The sequence below is a fragment of the Dipodomys merriami genome, unplaced genomic scaffold (assembly GCF_024711535.1).
Source record: "Dipodomys merriami isolate MVZ:Mamm:240054 unplaced genomic scaffold, mDipMer1.0.p SCAF_1, whole genome shotgun sequence".
Classification (NCBI taxonomy): domain Eukaryota; kingdom Metazoa; phylum Chordata; class Mammalia; order Rodentia; family Heteromyidae; genus Dipodomys; species Dipodomys merriami.
In genome coordinates, this window is record NW_027202270.1 from 11,349,883 (window position 1) to 11,370,914 (window position 21,032).

A 21,032-nucleotide genomic window follows, 5' to 3' on the forward strand; every position below is an offset into this window, starting at 1 on the left:
ATTGAAAAATGAGGAAGAGACCAAAATGACTGGACTAAAAATGGAGATTTTAAAATAGTGTACTTCTCTCCATTTCCAGAGGAAGAACAAAGATTTTCTTGCTAGGTTATCCACGCAGAGCTTTGGAACTTCAGACACTGAAGAAGAAAGAAAATCAACATCCCTTGTATCTACAGCAGACACACTGAGTCCAAAAAAGTAACTTTGATTTACCGAATCAAAGCCTAGCTAGAGAGAGGGGAGTGAAGGTAGCTTGTGGAGAGAGTGTCCTGAAGTGTGGATTATCAACACTTTGTCAGTGGTTGAGTTATTGTGCTGGGTCTTCAGAGCAAAATGCTCCTAAGGACAATTCCTCAACAGATGCCAGCAAACATCTGACTCACTTCACAAATACTTTAGGTCATTGACTTTGATTTGTTTGAATGGGATTCTATGCCAGGCTGTGGTCCAGTTTTAATTAGGACCAGAAATAATGACAAGAGACACATTATAATAAAGAATTGAGTTATGTAGAGAGTACTATGGAACAAAGAAAAGACAAATCATGGTGGATATGAAAAGCAGAGATGGTTTCAGAGAGATTCTACTTTGGCTGAATCTTATAGGAACCAGTAAAACCTGTCCAAGACATGGGTGGTGAGTGGTCAGAAGTCAGAAATGATCTACGACCCTATGGGGGTAACTCTATATCCCCTTTGAATGGAATGCTGACATCTCATCTAGCAACACGGACACTCTACTCACTTGGCACCAATATCTGGTTTTATAGATGAGGAGACATGAGATACTCCCTGAAGAAATTAATGCAATTAAAAGAACTTGATGGAATACCATTATTTGTATCTTATTATCACTTGCACAGGTTGACCTTGTGGTCAACAATTTCCTAAGTGTTGTCAACTGAATGGTGATTATCTTGGTAACATTGAACATTCAGGCCAATCTAGCCATTTGGGAATTGCTATCATCCATTTTGTTGTTGGTGGTGGTAGTCATGGGTCTTGAACTCTGGGTCGAGGCACTATCCCTGAGCTCTTCAGCTCAAGGCTAGCTCTCTACTACTTGAGCCACAGTGCCACCAGGGCCCCACTGCTATTATCCATTTTGAAGTTGGCGTAGAAAGAATCTTAGAAAGGAAAGTTTTTCTGTTCAATGACTTTTATAAAAACTTTCACACTTTTTTCTTTTACTCACAAGATTTCAGATATGATTGTCTGACTTATTTCTGTCTCCTACAAAAATTGTAAAAGGCTAATTTAAGTCAGTAATACCAGGAAACCAATCTTACCTTTTAAAATTTATCAGTGCTCTTTTACATGACCTAAGGGAATCACTTTTCCTAACTGGATAACATTTCATATTAATCCAAATCTGAGAAAATGTATGAAACAGGGGGTAGGTTTCAGTTCATGGCAGCTCTTTACATTTCACTTTTTTTCCTGCTTTTTGGAGGAACTGGGGATTGAAAGCAGGAACTTATGCTTGTAAGGCAAACACTCTACCATTTCAGCCACAGTTCAGTCATTTTACTTTTAGGTTGTTTATTGGATAGGATCTTGTACTATTGCTTGGAATGGCCTTGGACCATGATCCTCCTACCACTGCCTCTTAGTAGTCTCGTTACAGTCCTCTTGATACTATATACCTCAGTCTAAGCTATCTTCTCTCTTTTCATATGCACCTGTCAATAAGTACATGCACACACACACACACACACACACACACACACACACACACACACACACCCCACAAACTTTTTTCTTTCTCCTAATCTGGTCATCAAATGGAAATTAGGCCAATAGTAACAATTTCATTATTTGAAACAAATAGTTTGCCTTTGAAATTATCTTCACTAAAATGCCTGCTGGTTGTATAAACTCTAAATCTCAAGCAAAAACATCCATTTCTGTTGATTATGCTCTACAAAACAGCTACTTTCCATCCTATCACCGAGCATGAATATCTTAAGGAAAGGATTCACAAGCCGTAGGGATGTCCATTTTCATTCTGAAACTTGAGAAGAGAAAGTCCTCTTCAGATTTGCCATTCCAAGACTGTGCCAAGAATTTAATTGTAGCATGAAATTAACCAGTTATAAAATACTGTCCCTGTGCCCTTGCCTTCCAAAGCAATATGCACTAAATAATTTGCTTAATGGCTTCTAACATGAGACCTCAATTTAATAACCAAAGTGCCCTTACTTGTTGGATGAATTCCTGGTGAGAAATGCTCTGTGTGTAATCCATCAAAACATTAATGGATCACACACACACACACACACACACACACACACACACACACACACACACACACACACACACACACACACAAATAAAAACAAAAGCTCCGCTATGCCAAGATGAAAAATTTCAAGCAAACTTGTCTAGTAGATGAGCGTATCTTTGTGTGAATGCACCTATTTCCTTCTTCATAGCTGTGTGAAGTGTTATCACTGTGATTAAGTTAAGGGAGCGCACAGGACTGCTCTAAACATGAGATGGCCAGACGCCCTGCTATGTACCTGTCTTCCTTTATGGACATTGTCTTTTAAAACATCAATTTCTGCATTTTCTTCAGTCTTAATTGCCAGCATATATTAATATTTTAAACATGGTGGTGATGTTCACGCCTATGACCAGGTTGCAGTCACAGCAATACGTGTGGAAGCTTTTGGAGCACAGGTGAGCTGCACCAAGGAGACAAGCAACAAGTCCATGCTCTGCAGATTCACGCCTCCAGAGCTGATGTCCCAGCAGGCCTCATTGATGAGGTCCTTGGGAACCTCCAGCCCTTTCCTCAGGATGGAGCCCTGGGCCAAGCACGCCTTGAACAGAGTGGTGCATTCTCAACAACAACTACACTGATGAGGAGTGAGGCCTAGCTGGTTTAGGTGTCCCAGGTATCTGAACTAAGGCAGCAAACATGAGAATCTGAAAGTCTGGGCGGCAGCCTAGCCTGGGAAGATGGCTTAGTGGTACAGTGCTTGCCTAGCATCCATGAAGCCCTGGGTTTGATTCCTCAGTACCACATCAACAGGAAAAAAAACCAGAGTGGGCTGTGGCTCAAGTGGTAGAGTGCTAGCCTTGAGCAAAAAGAAGCTCAGGGGCAGTGCCCAGGCCCTGAGTTCAAGCTCCATGACTGTTAAAAATAAAATAAAATATCAGTGTTAATGGTTCTCAGTGCCAAACATTTGGCTTGTAGAAAAGCTACATCACATTGTGATTAATGGGTGACTTTTTTGGAAAACTTTTACAATAAGGGAAATAGAGTCAAAAGGTTTTGTGTTATTTTTTACTTTGTAAAATGTCAAGGGTTTCTTCTCATATTTACTCCTTAGAAGCATTTTGCAAACATGCACATTCAAAGACTAAGGAAGTGGTTTTATGGTAAACTGACTAAAATAGTTTAAGCCTTCCTCTCCTTATGTATTTTAATCTGAATTTTCAGTTTAATTTATTTCCACTCAGTGTTTTGGTTTTGTGAGGACTTAGGCACTCAGGATGGCAGAAAGGTTAATATAAAAGAGAAAATTATAATTTGAAGGATTTCTAACCCCTTAATTTGACCACTTTGTTTTTTACTTTTATACTTTAAAAACCTGAGAACAAGTGATTAAATTGTTCACCTATGTATAGTATTTATAGTGAAGATGATTAAATATAAAGATTTGATAATAGAACATAACTTGCACTCCGTATTTCAAAAGCAAATGTTCAAAAATTGTCTATTAATTTTTAAGCTGCAAAAAGTGGAAGGCTTTTTTTTGATGCATTTAAGCGATGTCTCATGCTATTCGTGTGGTAATTGACTGCCTAAATATGACAATTAGGGTTTGAATAATATAAATCAAGACTGTAGAATATTTTAAAAGGTTTGTAAATTAGGTATTTGATTAACTTGAATTACTTATACAGGAGAAGAAATATAATTTGATACCAAACTTTAATTATAATTAGTTCATTGCCCTGTTAACATTTTAAATGTTAAATTTTCTTGGTTCAGTTTTTCTTTTTCACTCCATCTTAATGAACATGAAAGTGATGAGGGGTAATACTCTCTTCTTTCCAAAGTTCAGTTATGTATACATATAACTTAAATAAAGTTTGTACTTTGCCCAATCTAGACTTAACCTTAAATGCAAGATATCATGTTTCATCAAGTTACCAAGAACTAGGTTATGCCCATGATGAATAGATCATCTCCTCATCTTCTCCTTGGAGAGCTTTGTACAAAAAGGGTGTGGCTCAAGTGGCAGAGCATGCACTTAGCATGTGTGAAGATTATAATGATAATGCCTTCAGAATTCATTTAGCAGAATGATGAATGTTTTATTCACCAAATTGCTCAAGGAGTTACAACTTGTAAATGTGTCTATTCCATATTATTCCTCATCTATTAAAATTCAATACAGTCTTGTCAGAAACTCACAAGAGAAGCTGGTTGTCCATAGGGATAGCCCTGTTCTGTCAGGTTCACTGTCACCTGTTCAGTGAATCAGAGTTTGATCTGTGTGACTGAGGTAACAAAGCATGCATCCATTATTGAAAGTCATGATTAAAAATAAATACATTCATGCATTTGCTTGGGAGAGCATCAAGAGGCAATAGGAAGGACTCATTCATTCCTCCTCATGCTCAATGAGACCATTTTATTTTTTTTCCTCCAGGTTATCTCTCCTACAATAGTTCATATATGCCATCCAGCCTGAAGTGAACTTTTCATTCAACTCCAGGGTGACAGAGGTCATTCTGTCTTCATGTTAACTAAATCACAGTCTGTTTCAAATCCATATTGCCAATTGTGCTGAATTAAAGATAGAGGTTCTTTGTTAAAGGCAATGCACACAGGGGACTATGTTGATACCTTTAAGCTGACTTTTCTGTAGAATTCTAAGTCGCATTGAAATGGAAAGACTTGGAATGATAGGCTCCCTGCATTAATGACAAATCCACAAGCGGCATTCCTTCTTAAAACCCAATACCAAACTAATCTTTCATTCTTCTACTTTAATGCAATAATATAACTGCCCAGGCTTAGTGTTTCCACCTCATTTCAAAATGCTCTGTTACATGTACACGATCTCCTTGGAGACTTCTAATCTTATAAGAAGTGACCACATACGTTCCCTTTGACTACGGGTTCAAAAGCAGGTCCTTTTATTTTCAGGTCGTATGTGAAACTGATGGACATCTTTAGAAAAATCATGAGGTGTCAATCTCAACCAGAGCCTCACAAAGGCATATTATCTCAAGTCTTTACAAAGAGTCTGTTTATCATAAGGAACGCTTCTGTCAGCTTGTCATTGGGAATGATATCATCATGGTACCCATCATTAAGGAGAATTGTTTGTGGTTATAAAACAGACTAAGACACTGTAATTAAAATATTCATGGAAGTATCTGGTTGTTGTGCTTACCCTTCCCTTGTATCGTCCTTCTGTTAGTCTCTGGCTTTTCCAAGTAATGGATATTATCTCTGCCCTGCAACAATGCACTACAGCTGAGCATTCCTGCGCTCTACCAACTACGTTTCTCCGATTTTATTTTTAGCTGACACACTTGGCCATGATGTTTAGTTGGATTGTTCTCTGCCAGTTTATTTTTGGTAGACTGGATCACAGCACCTTGTCTGTTGCTTCTCTCTCTAGTTATCTACCCTGCTATTTTATTATTTTGCTGTTGTCGGAGATGTTCATTCAGACAGACATAATCACTCTTCTCCTATACCTGTGTAGCCCATTCTTAGTTTGTGGAAAAACTTTACGTGAGTCAGGGGAAATGTAGCATAGCAAGTATTGCTTGTATTTTTATCTGAGTGGCAGCCGACTAACACTTAGAGGACAATTTATCTACCTGAATTGGAATAGACATCACTAATATACATGGCAGATTGATTGATTGCTCAGCTTTAGTGGACCTATTCTTTATTAATGAGATTCAGTATGATTTGCTAACAAGGTTTTACTGGCCAGTCATTCCCCACTTCCCCATCACTTTATCCCATTTAATCTCTTAGATTTTGTACCATGTTTTGAACATGTGTGTGTCTTTTCTGTTTTGACTTTAAACGAATGTGGGCTAACTGAAATAAATCAACACAATATTAAAATATAAAAAGAATTGAAATGGACAACAAAATATGCAAAGCCAGAAAATAAAATCCTTGAAAATGATTACCAAGTAAAAATTACACAGGAAGGAAGAAAGTAATCCAACAATAAAAAATGACATTTGAAAGAACTAGTTCTGGAAAGAATGTGTTTGTACTAACAAAAGCATCATGTGAGGTTTCTTCCAGACTTAAATATACTATTTTCGCTAATTTGATTGGAGTTGCATGGAGTTCAATCAGGGCACAACCAAATTCATGAGAAAAGTCATAAACTATATGTCTCTTAGTCTTTTGTTTCATTGCTCATTGGTCCATTTATGAAACATAATTCATTGATTATGGTCTTCTTCTCAATTAGTAGAAAGGAAATATAAAGAGTTATTTAAGGTACTAGCTTCATCCTGAACAAGTATCCCCTACTATAAAATGTCAGATTGAGTGTGAGAGAGAATCAAAGGAAATACTTTCCCTTCTCCATGTACTCACTATCGATACTTCCTTACCATTTGTCTTTTTAATTTCTCTAGTATTGTTCATTTATTGTAAATCACAAAACATTATTCCTCTTCTACAGAAAACACTAGCTGCTGAAAAAACCAACAATGTTCTCCTAATGATGACCTCAAAAACAATTTGATTGGCAAGTGATATCCAACCCCATTTTGTCCCTCATTTAAACACAGGGTTACAGTTTTGTATTATAAACAGACAGACAAACATGTTTTTAATCATATGTGAAATGACAACAAGCATCCCCATAAGTTAAGCTTTCCTCCAGGAAAATTGCTAAGAGCTCAAGTTTCCCCATGGAAGCCTGGCTCCCTTTGTAAAAGAGCTGGACATGCTTGAGTTATAATTACTGCATCATGGTGATTGAGACAGAAGAGGTCTTTCCCAAGCAAAGGGCAGCTGGAGTCCATCCGCCCAGCCTTCCCAGAGTCCCCCAAAGCCATACAAAAGAATTTACAGCATGATGCTAAACATGAATCGTTCTCTAGCACAGAAATCAAACTACAAAGAATCCAAAAAATGTTGGATTTTTAGCTCATGTAGACAGAAGATAGAGTCATTTTATCATTGTTTCAATATTTTTAATTCTCTTTGGCCCAAAAAAGTGACAGTAATTTAATGGGTAAGTTTCATAGAAAGAAAATTTTAAAATTAAATGTGTCAGAATAGAATACTTTCAAGGTATTTCCTTTTAAATATCTACAGGTCTGTTAGTCAATCATACTATAAATGTCACCTGCTCTAACAGTTTATTAACTGTTCCTTTGGCAAAACCATGCTCATGATACTGAATGTGAGGTAACAGCAATTTGGTTTGACAAGTGTTTGAAAACCTACTCTTCAGAAGAGAAAGTAACTTTGCACTTAGAAGCCAGTTTAATGGCTAAAAGCCCAAACTACCAATAATTATATTTTTTATTACCTTTTCTATTGTCAAGGTTATGTCCAGAGGGGTTACAGTTCCGCAAGTAAGGTAGTAAGTACATTTCCTGTCAAACTTGTTTCACATTCCCTCATTTTCTCCTACTCTTTTGGAATCTATTTATATTCAAAATTTTATCATATAGTTTTAATTATTTCAACACAAAGAATGAAATACGTGCTTGAGAAAATGAAATACAGTGATGAAGTACCCTCAGATGGAGGCTAGGTATGTGTGTCATTTGCAGATACTCACAGCAATCTCTCTCTCTCTCTCTCTCTTTCTCTCTCTCTCTCTCTCTCTCTCTCTCTCTCTCTCTCTCTCTCTCTCTCTCTCTCTCTCTCTCTCTCTCTTTCTCTCTCCCCCCCCCCTCTGTGAATGTGTAAGTAAGTATGTGTATGTGTGTGTGTGTGTGTGTCTTTAGCATGTGTGCCTGTGCATTTGTGTTTGATGGTTCTGCGGGCCTGTTGCTCTTGCTCAGCCTTTTTGCTCATGGCTGGCATTCTACCACTGGAGTTTCTTCTCCAGCTGGACCCTTTGCTGCTTAATTAGAGATAGCTTCTCACAGGTTTGTCTGCCTGGGCTAGTTTTGAAATTTGATCCTCAGTTCTTAAGCTTTCTGAGTAGCTAGTAAAACAGTCATGAGATACCAGTGCTGAGCTCCTTTTCCTTTCTTACACAGGTTTCTACCCTAGCTAAATTAGAACCTTTTGAACATGGAACCATCGGTCATTATGGTACCATGTCTCATAATGAAGAGAAACATTGCAACAGTGACAGTATAGGCAGAAATAGTAGCAATGCTAATAATATTATCACTTAACCAACTCAAACCCATATGTCGTCAATGCTATTGGCCAATGTGTCACATGTGTGGTGTTATTCTTTCTTTTAACAATTGAACAAATGAATATTAAGCTTGTACAAAACTGAACAAAATGAATTTAAGAGTTAAGGAAGTTTCACTAACACTAGCAAATGAAGCAAACAATTCCAGCTTGTATTCAGGTAATAAGATTTCTCTACTGCCAGTCTCTGTTCTTCACCACTCACAACCATAGAAGCACTCCAAAGTTCTTACAATGCAATAGCAATCTACTGGTTTATCAAAATAGCTTAAAATAGGAAAAGTATCCTATATGCATTATTTCACTAATTAGGTATGTCCCCATCATTTCCAAATGACCATGAGTAAATATTGCCAGTAATTGAATCTACTGTTATCAGAGATTTTCACCAGTGCACATGTCAAGCATGTGTAGATCCACATCGCTCTTTTATTTTGCTTCTTAAGTTTCAGTCTGGGACTGTTCGTTCTGAGCTACACTGGAAGTCCCCTAGTGTGTAGATCATAAAGGTATTAGAATCAAGATCTCTCACAGATCTGCTAGCTGCACAAAGGCTTTGTCCTCCAGGCAATTGTTCATTGGCTCTGATGAATATACGTGATTTCCCTCCATTTGCTATTCAGTGATAAGAAGTTTCAGTGACCCAAACAGAGGAAGTTCTAGACATCTGCTGAACGCATTGGGTTATTCATTTACAAGTTGTTAAGAGTGTAGATCGTGCATTTATTGTTTTGAAGAGAGCAAAAGCTCTCCTCAAATGTATATACATGTCTGCATGTAATATAGTTTTATGAGAGTATTTGAAATTTCTCTGTAGTTTTCAATTTCCTGTTTAAAAATCATTCCAAATGAACCACAAAACTCTAACAAATATTGTGAAATCTTCATACCTCTAATAGACACCTCAGACTTCATGTTTCTCCCAAACTAATTATGCTGCCTTCCCCATATCAGTTAATAGAAATACTGCTCTTAAACATTTCTCTCACAGTCCATATTCAATCTGTTACCAAATTCTGTCTATTTTACCTTTAAAATGACCTCTAATTCTACAACATCCCACACCTGTCGCCTTGTTATTGGGATCCAAGACACCGTCTTCCCTCGCCTTCGATGTTTCTACAGCCTCTGGATTCATGTGAGTATTTATGCACTTTTTAATCTCACAGAACAACCAGAAAGATCACTCTTCAAATTATAGTAATTAGATTATGCTGTTCTTCCTCCTCATATACTTCAATGGCCTCTTAACTCATCCCAATTTCACCTTTAAAATGAAGACCCTGTGGGTAACTTCCCTGGCCCTACAGGATTGGTCACCATTTCCTCTAATGTGTCATCTAATCTACACCTCATACTACTGCTCTGTTCTAGTCACACAGTGGGTCTTGATGTTCTTCCCATGTGCCATTCACAGCTCTCTTGTTAGTTTTCCTATTTCCTGGAAGTCTGTTATCTCAGAATACAGGGCTGCCTCCCTAATTTGTGTCAGGTTGTCACTCCAGTGTGACATTATCCCTGAGATCCCTTTAGCAATTGACTTTTTTTAATTTTAAAGGTGATATACAGAAGCATTACACAAGTCAGGTAATGGGTACATTTCCTTTTGAGCAGTGTCATCCCCTCCTACATTATGTTTTTCATCTCCCTACGTCCCTCCCCTCCCCCTGTTGCATAGTTCATTTCCAACATAGTATCCAGTGGCCTTTGCTGCTGAATTGCTTCACCCTTTGTCCCACTGTTTCTGTGTTTCCTTTTCCCCTCCTCAAATCAGACAAACTTATATGCAAGACACAGGGTACAGAAATAAAACACCACAGTGGCAGAGGGAATAAACGAAAGGGAAAAAAGAATGAAGAAAAGAAAAATAACCACAAACAGTGCAATAAAAATAAAACCTCTTACTTCCATTTCTTGGAGTTCGTTTGGATAAGCCTCATTTTATATGATTATGGACACGTAGCTACTGAGCCCTTGCAATCCTCACCTAAGAAAACCCTCCTTTGTTCTTAATAAGCTGCATGCTTTCCCTCAGTTGTCATAATTAGAATGTGCCTATAAACCTGCAAAGTAAACTCAATGAATAGTAAAAGACAAATAACTACACCTGGACCTGATTAATTAAGCAATGGACTTTGAATCGTACCATGTTCATGTCCCTAGCATTCAATGTCCCTAGTCAATTTTCTTCATACAACTTTGTACATTTTAACTTAGTCTGTACTCACATCTTTAAGTCTGTCTTCCCATACCTCTGTTCCCATACCTCTGTTTTACTATTTACTATTTTGCTGTTTTGTCACTGCTTTATTCTAGGCACCTGGAGAAATGCCTGTCATAATATAGACTCAATATATGCTTAAGGAGAAACTTCATATAGGAATAAAATAGCAATACCCAACCCATAAACATCAGCCTAACAGAAAATTAAATCTCCTTAGTAATGCTCTCCATTCAGTGCAGAACCACTTCATTTCTTATTCCAACATCAGAAATATGCTGAGTGGTGTACTTAGCTCTAAATCAGAGACTAAGTGCAATTTACTAATTAAAATAATGGATTTTAAATGCTGGTGTTTCATTTAAAAAAAAAGTTGGACATCTGACTGAAAGTGATTTTCTTTCAAGACAAAGAAAATGAAATATCCTTTTATTAATTTTTCTGCATCCTGGTGAGGGAGCAACACTCATATGTGCTATTTATCATGTAAGAGTACTCTGTGTGTATTTCCTCACATTAGCTTTGCTGAGAGTAACTTTTAACTAGAGTCATGTGTTTCAAGAAGGGACTCATTTCAGGGAGGGGGTACTGATTTGCCTTCTATCAATTTGTGATTAAAATTAATTTGAAAATAACTCATACATTTATAATGAAAATATTTTATTTAAGCAACCTCAGAGTTAGAAACCTTGGAGCAATTTTATTAGCATACTCAAGTTCTACTCCAGTGGTTTCATTTGGACATGATCTCTCTGATATCTATATCCATATCTGTCTATATATCATCATATATTCTTTGACTCAAACTTTGCTCTATAACAATTAGAAAAAGGCTTATTTAGATATTCATTAACAACATTAAGTCTCAGCACTAGCATGTTTTGTTTTGTTTTCAAAATTTCAGGATGGCCACCTTAGTTACAAGACTGAGAAAACCCACCAGCAATCTAAGCAGCATGAAACAACATCGTTAGACAAAACATCATACCTCAAATATCCATAAACATCTCTTCAGATCTGACACTCTATGAAAGTAAACAATATCTTCAATTTTCCAATGGAGTTCTTGAGAGTTATTCAGTTGTCTCGGGGCTGGGTCTTAGGAAGATCCATTCCTTGCTGTGATTTCTCCTGCACTGGAGAACTCGGATCGCATGCTGACTGACTGCCCATATGCCACTCTGTCCTGAAAAATCCCTTTCTCCTGCTAACATCTGTCTGTTTATTTCAGATATAGGTCAGCCATTGAGCTTCTTAAACCATAAAGCCAGTGCTAGATCCAGTATATAATTACAGCAAAATAACTAAAATATATAAGTTACTCTGGGAAAGCTACATGAGGAGATTCTTGGGGATGCTTAACTTTAACATGGCCCTTGGAAGGACCCTTCTTATAGTCTCTAATCTGGGTTAGCAGGTGACAAAGAAGCCCTCGGTCATGGCTGATACAAATATGAATGTAATGCAAATTGTAAACTGATGCTTTCTGAAGTTCATACTAATCATCTTAGGACAGCAGGTGACTCCTGAAAACAATGAACCAGAAGAACCAATGCCATTTGACTCACAAAGAATTGCCCTTAGATATACACTGAACAACATTAACTTTCTACACATGCATCAAAAGAATAGATAGAGCAACTTTACTAATTTAATTGACCTAGAGCCAAGCTGTAAAAGGAGTTGAGGGATGGCCAACGCAAGTTTCTGAATTTTTCTCTCCTAGTCTTACACTTCTATAAATTAAAAAAAAAACCACTACCCATGAGTTTGATATTCTAACCAAAATTACTGCCATGTCTGAATATCTTGTTTAGCTTTAAAAAAATCAATCTGGATGGCCAGTTTTAACATAGAAACAAGCAAAGCAGCTTGTTTTCCTCTGGAAAGTGATTGGAATTAATCACAAACACAAGAGGAAGCCAAAATTTGTGAGGGTTATTAAGATACTGTTTAATCTCCCCCCTTATCAACACATTAACCTTGTTTTCTCTGCCTGAGCACTAACTTCTACAGCAAAACTAGGTCAGAAACTCACAGCAGATCAGATCAGCAGATTCCCAGCCGTCAGACCCCCACACACGGCTGCTTTGAGATCATCGCTTCTACAGGCTATGGCTGAGGGCCTTTGTCCTGTGCTTCTCCATAGCACAGGCGCTATGGCTAACAAAGGAGATTTCTATGCTACCTGCAGATCATTTGTCTATACTCCCAGGCTATCTGTCAACTGTTCATTTTTCTGAACCTTTGTTCATTTACCTGTCTTGCTTCACTTGTATGATGATGCTTCAGCACACTTTGATATACAAATAGGGTTGTTCCTTTTTGTTCATTCCTTCAGTGAAAACAAATCCAGTGAGATGAGTTGCTTGTGACCAAAGTAGTTATTCACACCGTGTTGGGTTGGTGTATCATTTACTAAAATGCACATCATCCTAGTACTCAAGAGGCTAAGATCTGAGGATCACAGTTCAAAGCCAGCCCAGGCAGGAAAGTCTGTGAAACTTTTATCTCCATTTAAGCACCAGAAAACTCTGGGAGTGGAGTTATGGCTCTAGTGGTAGAGAACTAGTCTTGAGCAAAGAAGCTAAGAAAGTGCCCGGGTCCTGAGTTCAAGTTCCAGGACTCCCACTAAAAAAATAGTAATAATAAATGAAATGCACATCAATACATGTTCTTAGTATGATAAAGTCTTCTGTCACAAACTGTGTGTATGATACTAGATGTCATAGCCACACAAAGAGAATTCAAACAGCTGTTAATATTCTCTATTAATAACTCCCTGTGTAATTATGTATTTTTGGTAATCATCCAGAATATTAACCAACTCATACCTTGCTAGCATAAGCATTTGTTTGGGGGACAACAAAATGGTAGTAAAAAGAAAAGCAATTTGCATTTATATTTTTATTTCTCTTCTATAAACTTTGGTGTGTTTTTTTGGGTTCTCTTTGGATTATGGAAATTCTGAAACCCTGAAGTATAAATAGCTTTCAAGTGCACATACTAATATGCAATTGCAATTTTTTTACAGAGCTGTAAGTAATCTAATTCCATTTCTGACTGTCATTTTAAAAGAGGAAATATAACCTCATATAGATCCCTTGAGGGCATCCACAGGGAATAGAGACATTGCTAATCAGCCTAAGTAGTCCTTTGTGTCAGAACCACTTTGCTAAAATCCAGAGTTGTCTTCCAGACTCACAATGTTTAGGGAAATTTCACTAACATTGCATCTGTTTCATTAGGATTAAGAAAAGCCCCATCCTATAGTAGAAATTATGCTCGGAAAAACATGAACTGGGAATAAATTTTCTTGATGCTTTTTAATTTAGAAGATATATCTTACATTGTTTTGTAAGATGTTATGACTCTTAGCAAAATAAGAAAGAAACATTTGCTTAAAGGGTATCCTGGAGCCCAATTGTAACCTGATAGGGATTGGGATATAGGATAGTATTCTTTTAATTTATTTTATTATTATTTTTTGCTTATGTAGTACTAAGGAATTGAACTCAAGGCTTCATGCATGCTAGGCAAACACTCTATACCACTAAGCCACACTCCCAGCCCCTAGGGAAATATTTTGATTGCTCCTGTTTTCTGAGTCTCCATACTTGATGGCCTAACAAAGGGATTGCCTATAAATAGTGAATCTCCAAGGAAAGTTAAAGTTCAGAGGTACCAGCAGTTTCTGCCTTACAGAATGTATTACTGGTGATCCCTTACTGCCTTCTTATTGGAGGATCCTAGAGTCACATCAGTGGTTTAATACACTGACTCTCTACCTTTTCCCTTTTTCGTATGACATTTTAGGATTTTGCAACCTATCCAGGCTGAATTCACTTGTCAGAAGCTATAGGTTTTGCATGCTTGTTTTCCCATAGCCATTTTAATAAAAGAAAAGAAAATCTCATTTAACGACACCTGCACAAAACCATTAGAATTTAAAATAGCAGAAGAGAAGGAGCCACTGGAAGAATTCTTTCCTTCTTCATGACTTTTTCCTATTTAGATTTTTTTTCTCTCTTTTTCTCTCACCGAATGTTCTGGAAGCAGTTAAGGAAAACACTAACAGCATCACTTTTCATTTATTTAGTATGTTTCCACCCCACAAACCTTTAAAGGAAAATCCCAGGTGAGAAATGGATGTGAACGAACATGAGAGTGAATAGTGACAGGAGGCCTCAAGTTGCTTTAAAAATAAGGAACTGGGCTCAGAAAGCCTAAGTGCTGTGGATGACTGAGAAAGTCAGGAGACTATTCCTTTGCTAAGAGCTCAGTGTTTTAAGCTTTCCAGGCTTTAGCACAAAAGGCATTTCAGCAGCACATATGTGATCCAGAAGGTCAATCATATGAAATCCTATTTCCATTTTTTAAGCAATCTTTGGCAGCCTGCACATTTCTGAAATTGCAACTGGCATATTTCATAGAGAATTACCATCAATGCCTTTCCAAGGTCAAACACACTTTATGTTAAGAGCTTCAATATTTATATCCTATATATTAAATCACAGTATATAGTTAAGCAGGCAATCTTCGCACACATTAAGTAATTTTAATTAGCCTGTGTTCATTAATGCCCTTGTGAATTTTTTCTACTAGACATACATTGCATGATAAAAAAAATATTGGAATGTGGGTTAAAGTTAGATGTGGCTATTCTCTGTCACCATCCCGGGACCCCCTCCCCACCAAACACACGCAGGACTCGAATTTTGTTATGGGTTTTCTTAAAATACTAAAGAAACATATTTCTTATCAGGAAAGTTAAAGCAATTCCCTCCAAAATTGTGCTCTGATGAGAGAGTCTATTAATATCTATAAATTGTCAGAACCCCTGTGCACTGGACATCATATGAAAAAAATAAAACTGTATTTGGCTGGATGCTAGTGGCTTATGCTTATAATCCTAGCTACTCAGGAGGATGAAATCTGAGGATCACAGTGTGAAGTCAACTTGAGCAAAGAAAAAAAGTCAGTGAGACTCTTACCTCCAATTAACCAGTGAAAAGCTGAAGTGGAGATGTGGCTTACGGGGTAGAACATCAGCCTTGAGTGAGAAAGCCAAGTAAGCACTCAGGGCACTGAGTTAAAGTGCCAGGACCAGCACATGAATGTGCATTTAACCCCTGCCTCCAATAATAACTCTGCATTTGGACATTTGGTGCCAAGACAGGATCTCTTGAGATGGTACCCACTGTCATCTGCCACAGTGCAACGAGGGAGTGCTTTCATTTCCTCTGGTCTAGTGATCTCTTGTTTGGTTTTACACTTTTCTATTTCCCCCTTCTCTCTTGACAATATCTAGAGACATCTCTACTGTCATATTTTCAGAAAAGAACATATTAGGGAAGTTGCAACAACATTGGAAGCTCCATTGCTATTCTAGGTATCTACACACTGGGAATTAACTGTCTAGAAAATGGTGGGGGAGGGGAGGGAAAGAGAGGAACTGTTGAAAGTACCAGCACAAGAGACAAGGATACAATGTTGTTTAAGGTGTGATTGACCTTTTCTCCATGTTCACTAGATCCCACAAATGATTGTCACTAATATATACACTTGGTAATTTTCATTGTTATCATCTGAATGACTACCTGGCATTACTGAATTTATAAAACACAGACTCAAAGTTCAAGTGCTCAACACAAGCTGAAGTCAATCAGAAGAATTCCACAGAAAATTATTAATATATAATAGAAAGGAATCTTACAACATTATAGTTACATATATAAGTGTGAAAATGTTTACCAACTATACATTTCTATTTTAATAGTCCCAATGAAAAGCATGCACTCTCAAATCAGTGTTCTCAACTATTGTTTTCTGGTTTTGTTTATCTTTCTCACACACAAAATTACTTTCCTTTGAATTGTTGCATAGGGTGACATTACTTGGTTTCTTAATAAGCCTGAATAGTTCATAAGAATACTTTCTGTTCCTTAATATCACAACATTCACAGATAATAAGCAACAGTACAAAACAGATGAAAAATCTATAATGAGCTGTCAAAATGTCCAGTTATCCAGCAAATTGATATGAAACCATTTCCCATGATTTTACACCGTTGAAAATAGATTACAATGTAAAAGCAGGACCTCATCCAACCCAACATGCTTCCACCTGTATCACTAGAAAACACATGTGTGTGTGTGTGTGTGTGTGTGTGTGTGTGTGGGTGTGGGTGTGGGTGTGCGTGCACACCCACACACGCACACTGAAAACACTGCAACGCTTCTTTTGAAAAACCATGTGATGTTTACCCTTTTTAGGTGTTCATGCTCCAATAAATTTAACCTCCATTTGGAGGGCTGCAATCTAGGGCTGATTAGCTTGCAGCTGGTTTAGGTTTTGCATCATAAAAGTAATTTCCTTTGAACAAACCTGGAGCATTTGGTGCCAAACAAAAGACTTAATAACCATACAACTCTGCACTGAGAGCAAACACCACAATTCCACCTGCCTATAGCCTCACAGGCCTGTGATTATTGATGAATCTAGGTCAGATACTAGGAAGATGATGAACTTTATTTAAGGTAAGAACTAGAAGCCACAGCCATTGGTGAGTCATCAGACTTTGCCTATTAAAATCTATATACTCCTCTGTGCTTGAACCAAGATGTTGTTGAGCATGAGCCTTTATTTGCAGGAAATTAAATCCTGTCCCCAGCCCATTGGTAATCCCATACCTTCTCCTTATCAAGTCTAAAGGAATCTGACAAGACTCTGGTTGGCCAGGTGATCACATCACGGCCTCAGTCCCGCTCATGGATTTCTGAAAGTACAAAAGGCTCAGTGTTTTAATTTATTATACTCACCGCTTTATTGCTTCCTCTTGTCTTCGCCGTTTTTCGTTCTTCTCCTTCAGATAGGCCATGTTTGTTTCATTTCTCAAGCGATCATTCTCACGAGCAATGTCAGATGCATTCTGAATCACCAGGCCATCATAGGCCTTCATCCCCATGTCTTCAATGTACTGGAGAAAGCCCTCCAACGGGTCTTGCTCAGGGTTGGCATTCATCATCTTGGAGGGTATCATGTAGAGGGTCGCGTCCTGCAGAGCGAAAACACATCGTATACCTTTACCTAAGGTGAAGGATCACAGCAAGGTGACAGCTGTTATCTTTAATACTGGGTCGGTTGAAATCTCCAGAGAGTTAGTAGTGTGGTTAGGATGTATTTGGTCCTGCTGAGTTACAATATTTGTGTTCTAGTAAGCAATAGAAAGAAAGCCATTTACTGAAGATCATTATGGAAAATAATAATCAAAGGGGACTGTGTTTTATTCAAGATTTTATTAGAAATGAGTTTTTCCTGGGTGGCTGCTGAACTGTGCATCACTGGGCTAAGATTTATACATTTTAATTTAGATTCTCCAATTGGGGAAATGTCTCATTAGATATTACAGGCCCCATAGTACTTAAGGAAATATTAAACGGGTATTACCTGAACATCAAACTCCCTAAAAACAGCAAAAATATTAGAAAGACAAAAGACAAAAGTCCTGTTGTGAAAAATAATATGAAAGTACAATTGAAGTGCATGTGGAAAACTATCAGGCTTAAATAATTAATCATGAGTTTGTTTCACAAAAATGTGCTCTTTTATCCAGATTGAGCAGATCCGAGTTTCATCTATTTTTCATTGTCATGAAGATTCTTCTGTACATCTAAAAATGAGTGATGAAATTATTTTTAAACTCATTTGTATTGTCTGTATTCTCCTTAAAAATTTAAATGAAAATTGATTCATCTGAAGTACTCATAAAAATATAACACCAATTGAGGAGAGACACTTCTAATAAAATTTGCATAAAACGGAATCTTTGCAAACCTCATTATTTTCGATAATGGTCTTCTATAATGGCTTCATACTATACCTTGCAGTAACACAAATATTATAAATAATCAGGACAACATAAATCCTGAGCAGATTGGTAGTTCCAGCAGTGAGAAATTGTTATTTCATTGCAACATGGAGATTTAAAAATTCAAGCCAGAGAAGTAATTATTGAGAAATCAAAACCAAGTTAAAACAAGATGAAACAAAATTTATACACATGAGTGTATATCTTACTCTCAACTGTAAATTAGAGGCAGTACCTACTCCTCCATCCTACTGATGGGACAATTAAAAAGGGGTGCCAATCTACAGGAGTTTGAATACAGTTCAAAACTTGAATGCTCATAGAGGTAACTAATATCCAATAAAAATGAGATAAGAAGATGGGCAAGAGTAGTAATGGTGAGTGGATGCAAGTGGTTGGATGGGTGAATGGATGGATGGTTGGATGAATACATGGATGGATGAGTGGTTGGATGGATGAATGGATGGATGAATGAATGGGTGGACAAATAGGCCATGAAACTCATTATTCCTTGAAGTGCAAGTTTCCAAATTATTTAATACAGGGCTTAAAAAATATGCTTTACAATCCTCCTTTTGGGCATTTACCCAAATGATCACAAACAAGACCATACTAAAGTTACCAGCACAACGATGTTTATTGCAACATTATTTACCATAGCTAAGATATGGAACCAACCCAGATGCCCCTCAGTAGATGAATGGATCAAGAAAATATTGTATAAATACACAATGGAATTCTATGCCTCCATCAGAAAGAATGACATTGCCCCATTTGTTAGGAAATGGAAAGACTTGGAAAAAACTATAAAGTGAAGTAGGCCAGGCCCAAAGAAACATAGGTCCCATGGTTTCCCTTATTTGCAATAACTATGCAATAAATTTGCAATAATATATCTGAGAGAAGCAGAATAGGTCAGACAAGTTGATGTTAGGTGAAATGAACCCCAAGATAAGGACTCAGATGATTTCTTTGTTGCTTTGTATGTCCCTCTCCCATGGTATAACCCCTGTTTTCACTGTATTTGATGTTGGTATAATTTGTGGAGGAGAAGGGAAAAAACAAATTGTTTAAATAGGGTGTTTAAACAGGTGGATCCATTGCAACAATGAGATGTACAAGATGTTATGTCGAAAAACGAACTTTGCAACTTTGTCCTGGGGGAGGGTGGGAGGGCGGGGTGGGGAGTGGGGTGGGAGATGGGAAGGAATGGGGAGGGGAAACAAAGGAGGAGGCAACAATGCTTGATAAAAAAATGTACTCATTACCTTGTTCATGTAATTGTAACCCCTCTGTATATTTTCATAATTAAAAAAATTAAAAAAATTAAAATTAAAACGAAGTAAAACTGATTGCAGAAAAGACAAGTATATTTCTCTTCCAACTTAAAAAAGCTTTCTGTTTTCAATTGCACATTCTCTATCAGAAAGAAAATTGTAGCTTTAGTTAGTTTTAGTATGGCCTTGTTTGTGATCATTTGGGTAAATGCCCCAAAGTGGGATTTCTGGGTTATAGGAGAGCTCTATGTAGAGACTTTTCAGGAACCTCCATACTCTTTTCCAAAGTAGGTGAACAAGTTTACACTCCCACCAACAATGCAGTAGGTATCTCTTTTGGCCACATCCCCTCCAGCTTCTGTTGTTATTAAAGTTCTTGATTACAGCCATTCTAACTGGAGGAGGTGGAATCTCAATGTTGTTTTGATTGGCATTTCTTTTATGGCCAGAGAAGTTGAGCATTTCTTCATGTGTCTATTGGCCATTCTTATTTCCTCTTCAGAGAAGTCTCTCTTTAAGTCTTTAGCCCACTTATTAATCGGGTGGTTGTTTCTTTGAAGAACCAACCCAGATGCCCCTCGGTATATGAATGGATCAAGCAAATGTAACACACACACACACACACACACACACACATACACACACAATGGAATTCTATGCCTCCTTCAGAAAGAATGACATTGGCCCAATTTGTTAGGAAATGGAAAGACTTGGAAAAATTATATTAAGTGAAGTAAGCCAGGCCCAAAGAAACATAGATCCCATAGTTTCCCTTATTTTCAATAACTAGTATATGTCTACAACAAGCAGAAAAGTTCAAAAGTTATGTACATATGACCACAAAAGATGATGCTAAGTGAAATGAACCCCAAGTTAGGGACACAAGAGGTTTTATCTTTCTTGCTGTTGTTTTGAATTTATTTATAATGTACTATGTGATTTGTTTTGTTTCATTTGTATGTTCTTCCCCCATGGTATAACCCCTTGTTTTCACTGTATTTGATTCTGGTGTCCTGCATCTTGTATATACATTTTTCTAATTTGGGAGGGGAAGGGAAATAACAAAATGCTGAAATATACAGTTTGGCCCATTGTAATAATGAGATGTACAAGACACTATGTTGAAAATGAACTTTACAACTTCGGGGTGGGGGAGGGAGGAGTTGGGGAGGTTGGGAGGGAAGGGATGGTAGGGGACAAACAAAGGAGGGGGTAACAATGCTTGATAGGAAATGTACTCATTACCTTGCTCATGTAATTGTAAACCCTCCA

The 21,032-nt window shown here is 37.4% G+C and overlaps 1 protein-coding gene across 1 annotated transcript in view; it reads right to left on the reverse strand.

Annotated features, from left to right (window-relative positions):
* Nyap2 (neuronal tyrosine-phosphorylated phosphoinositide-3-kinase adaptor 2) overlaps positions 1 to 21,032 on the reverse strand; it is a 260,266-nt gene that overhangs the window by 229,210 nt on the left and 10,024 nt on the right. The window contains exon 3 of the mRNA XM_070015900.1: positions 17,435 to 17,670. Coding sequence (XP_069872001.1) covers positions 17,435 to 17,655 — 221 coding nt within the window. The 5' untranslated portion in view covers positions 17,656 to 17,670. The remainder of the gene's footprint in view (positions 1 to 17,434; positions 17,671 to 21,032) is intronic.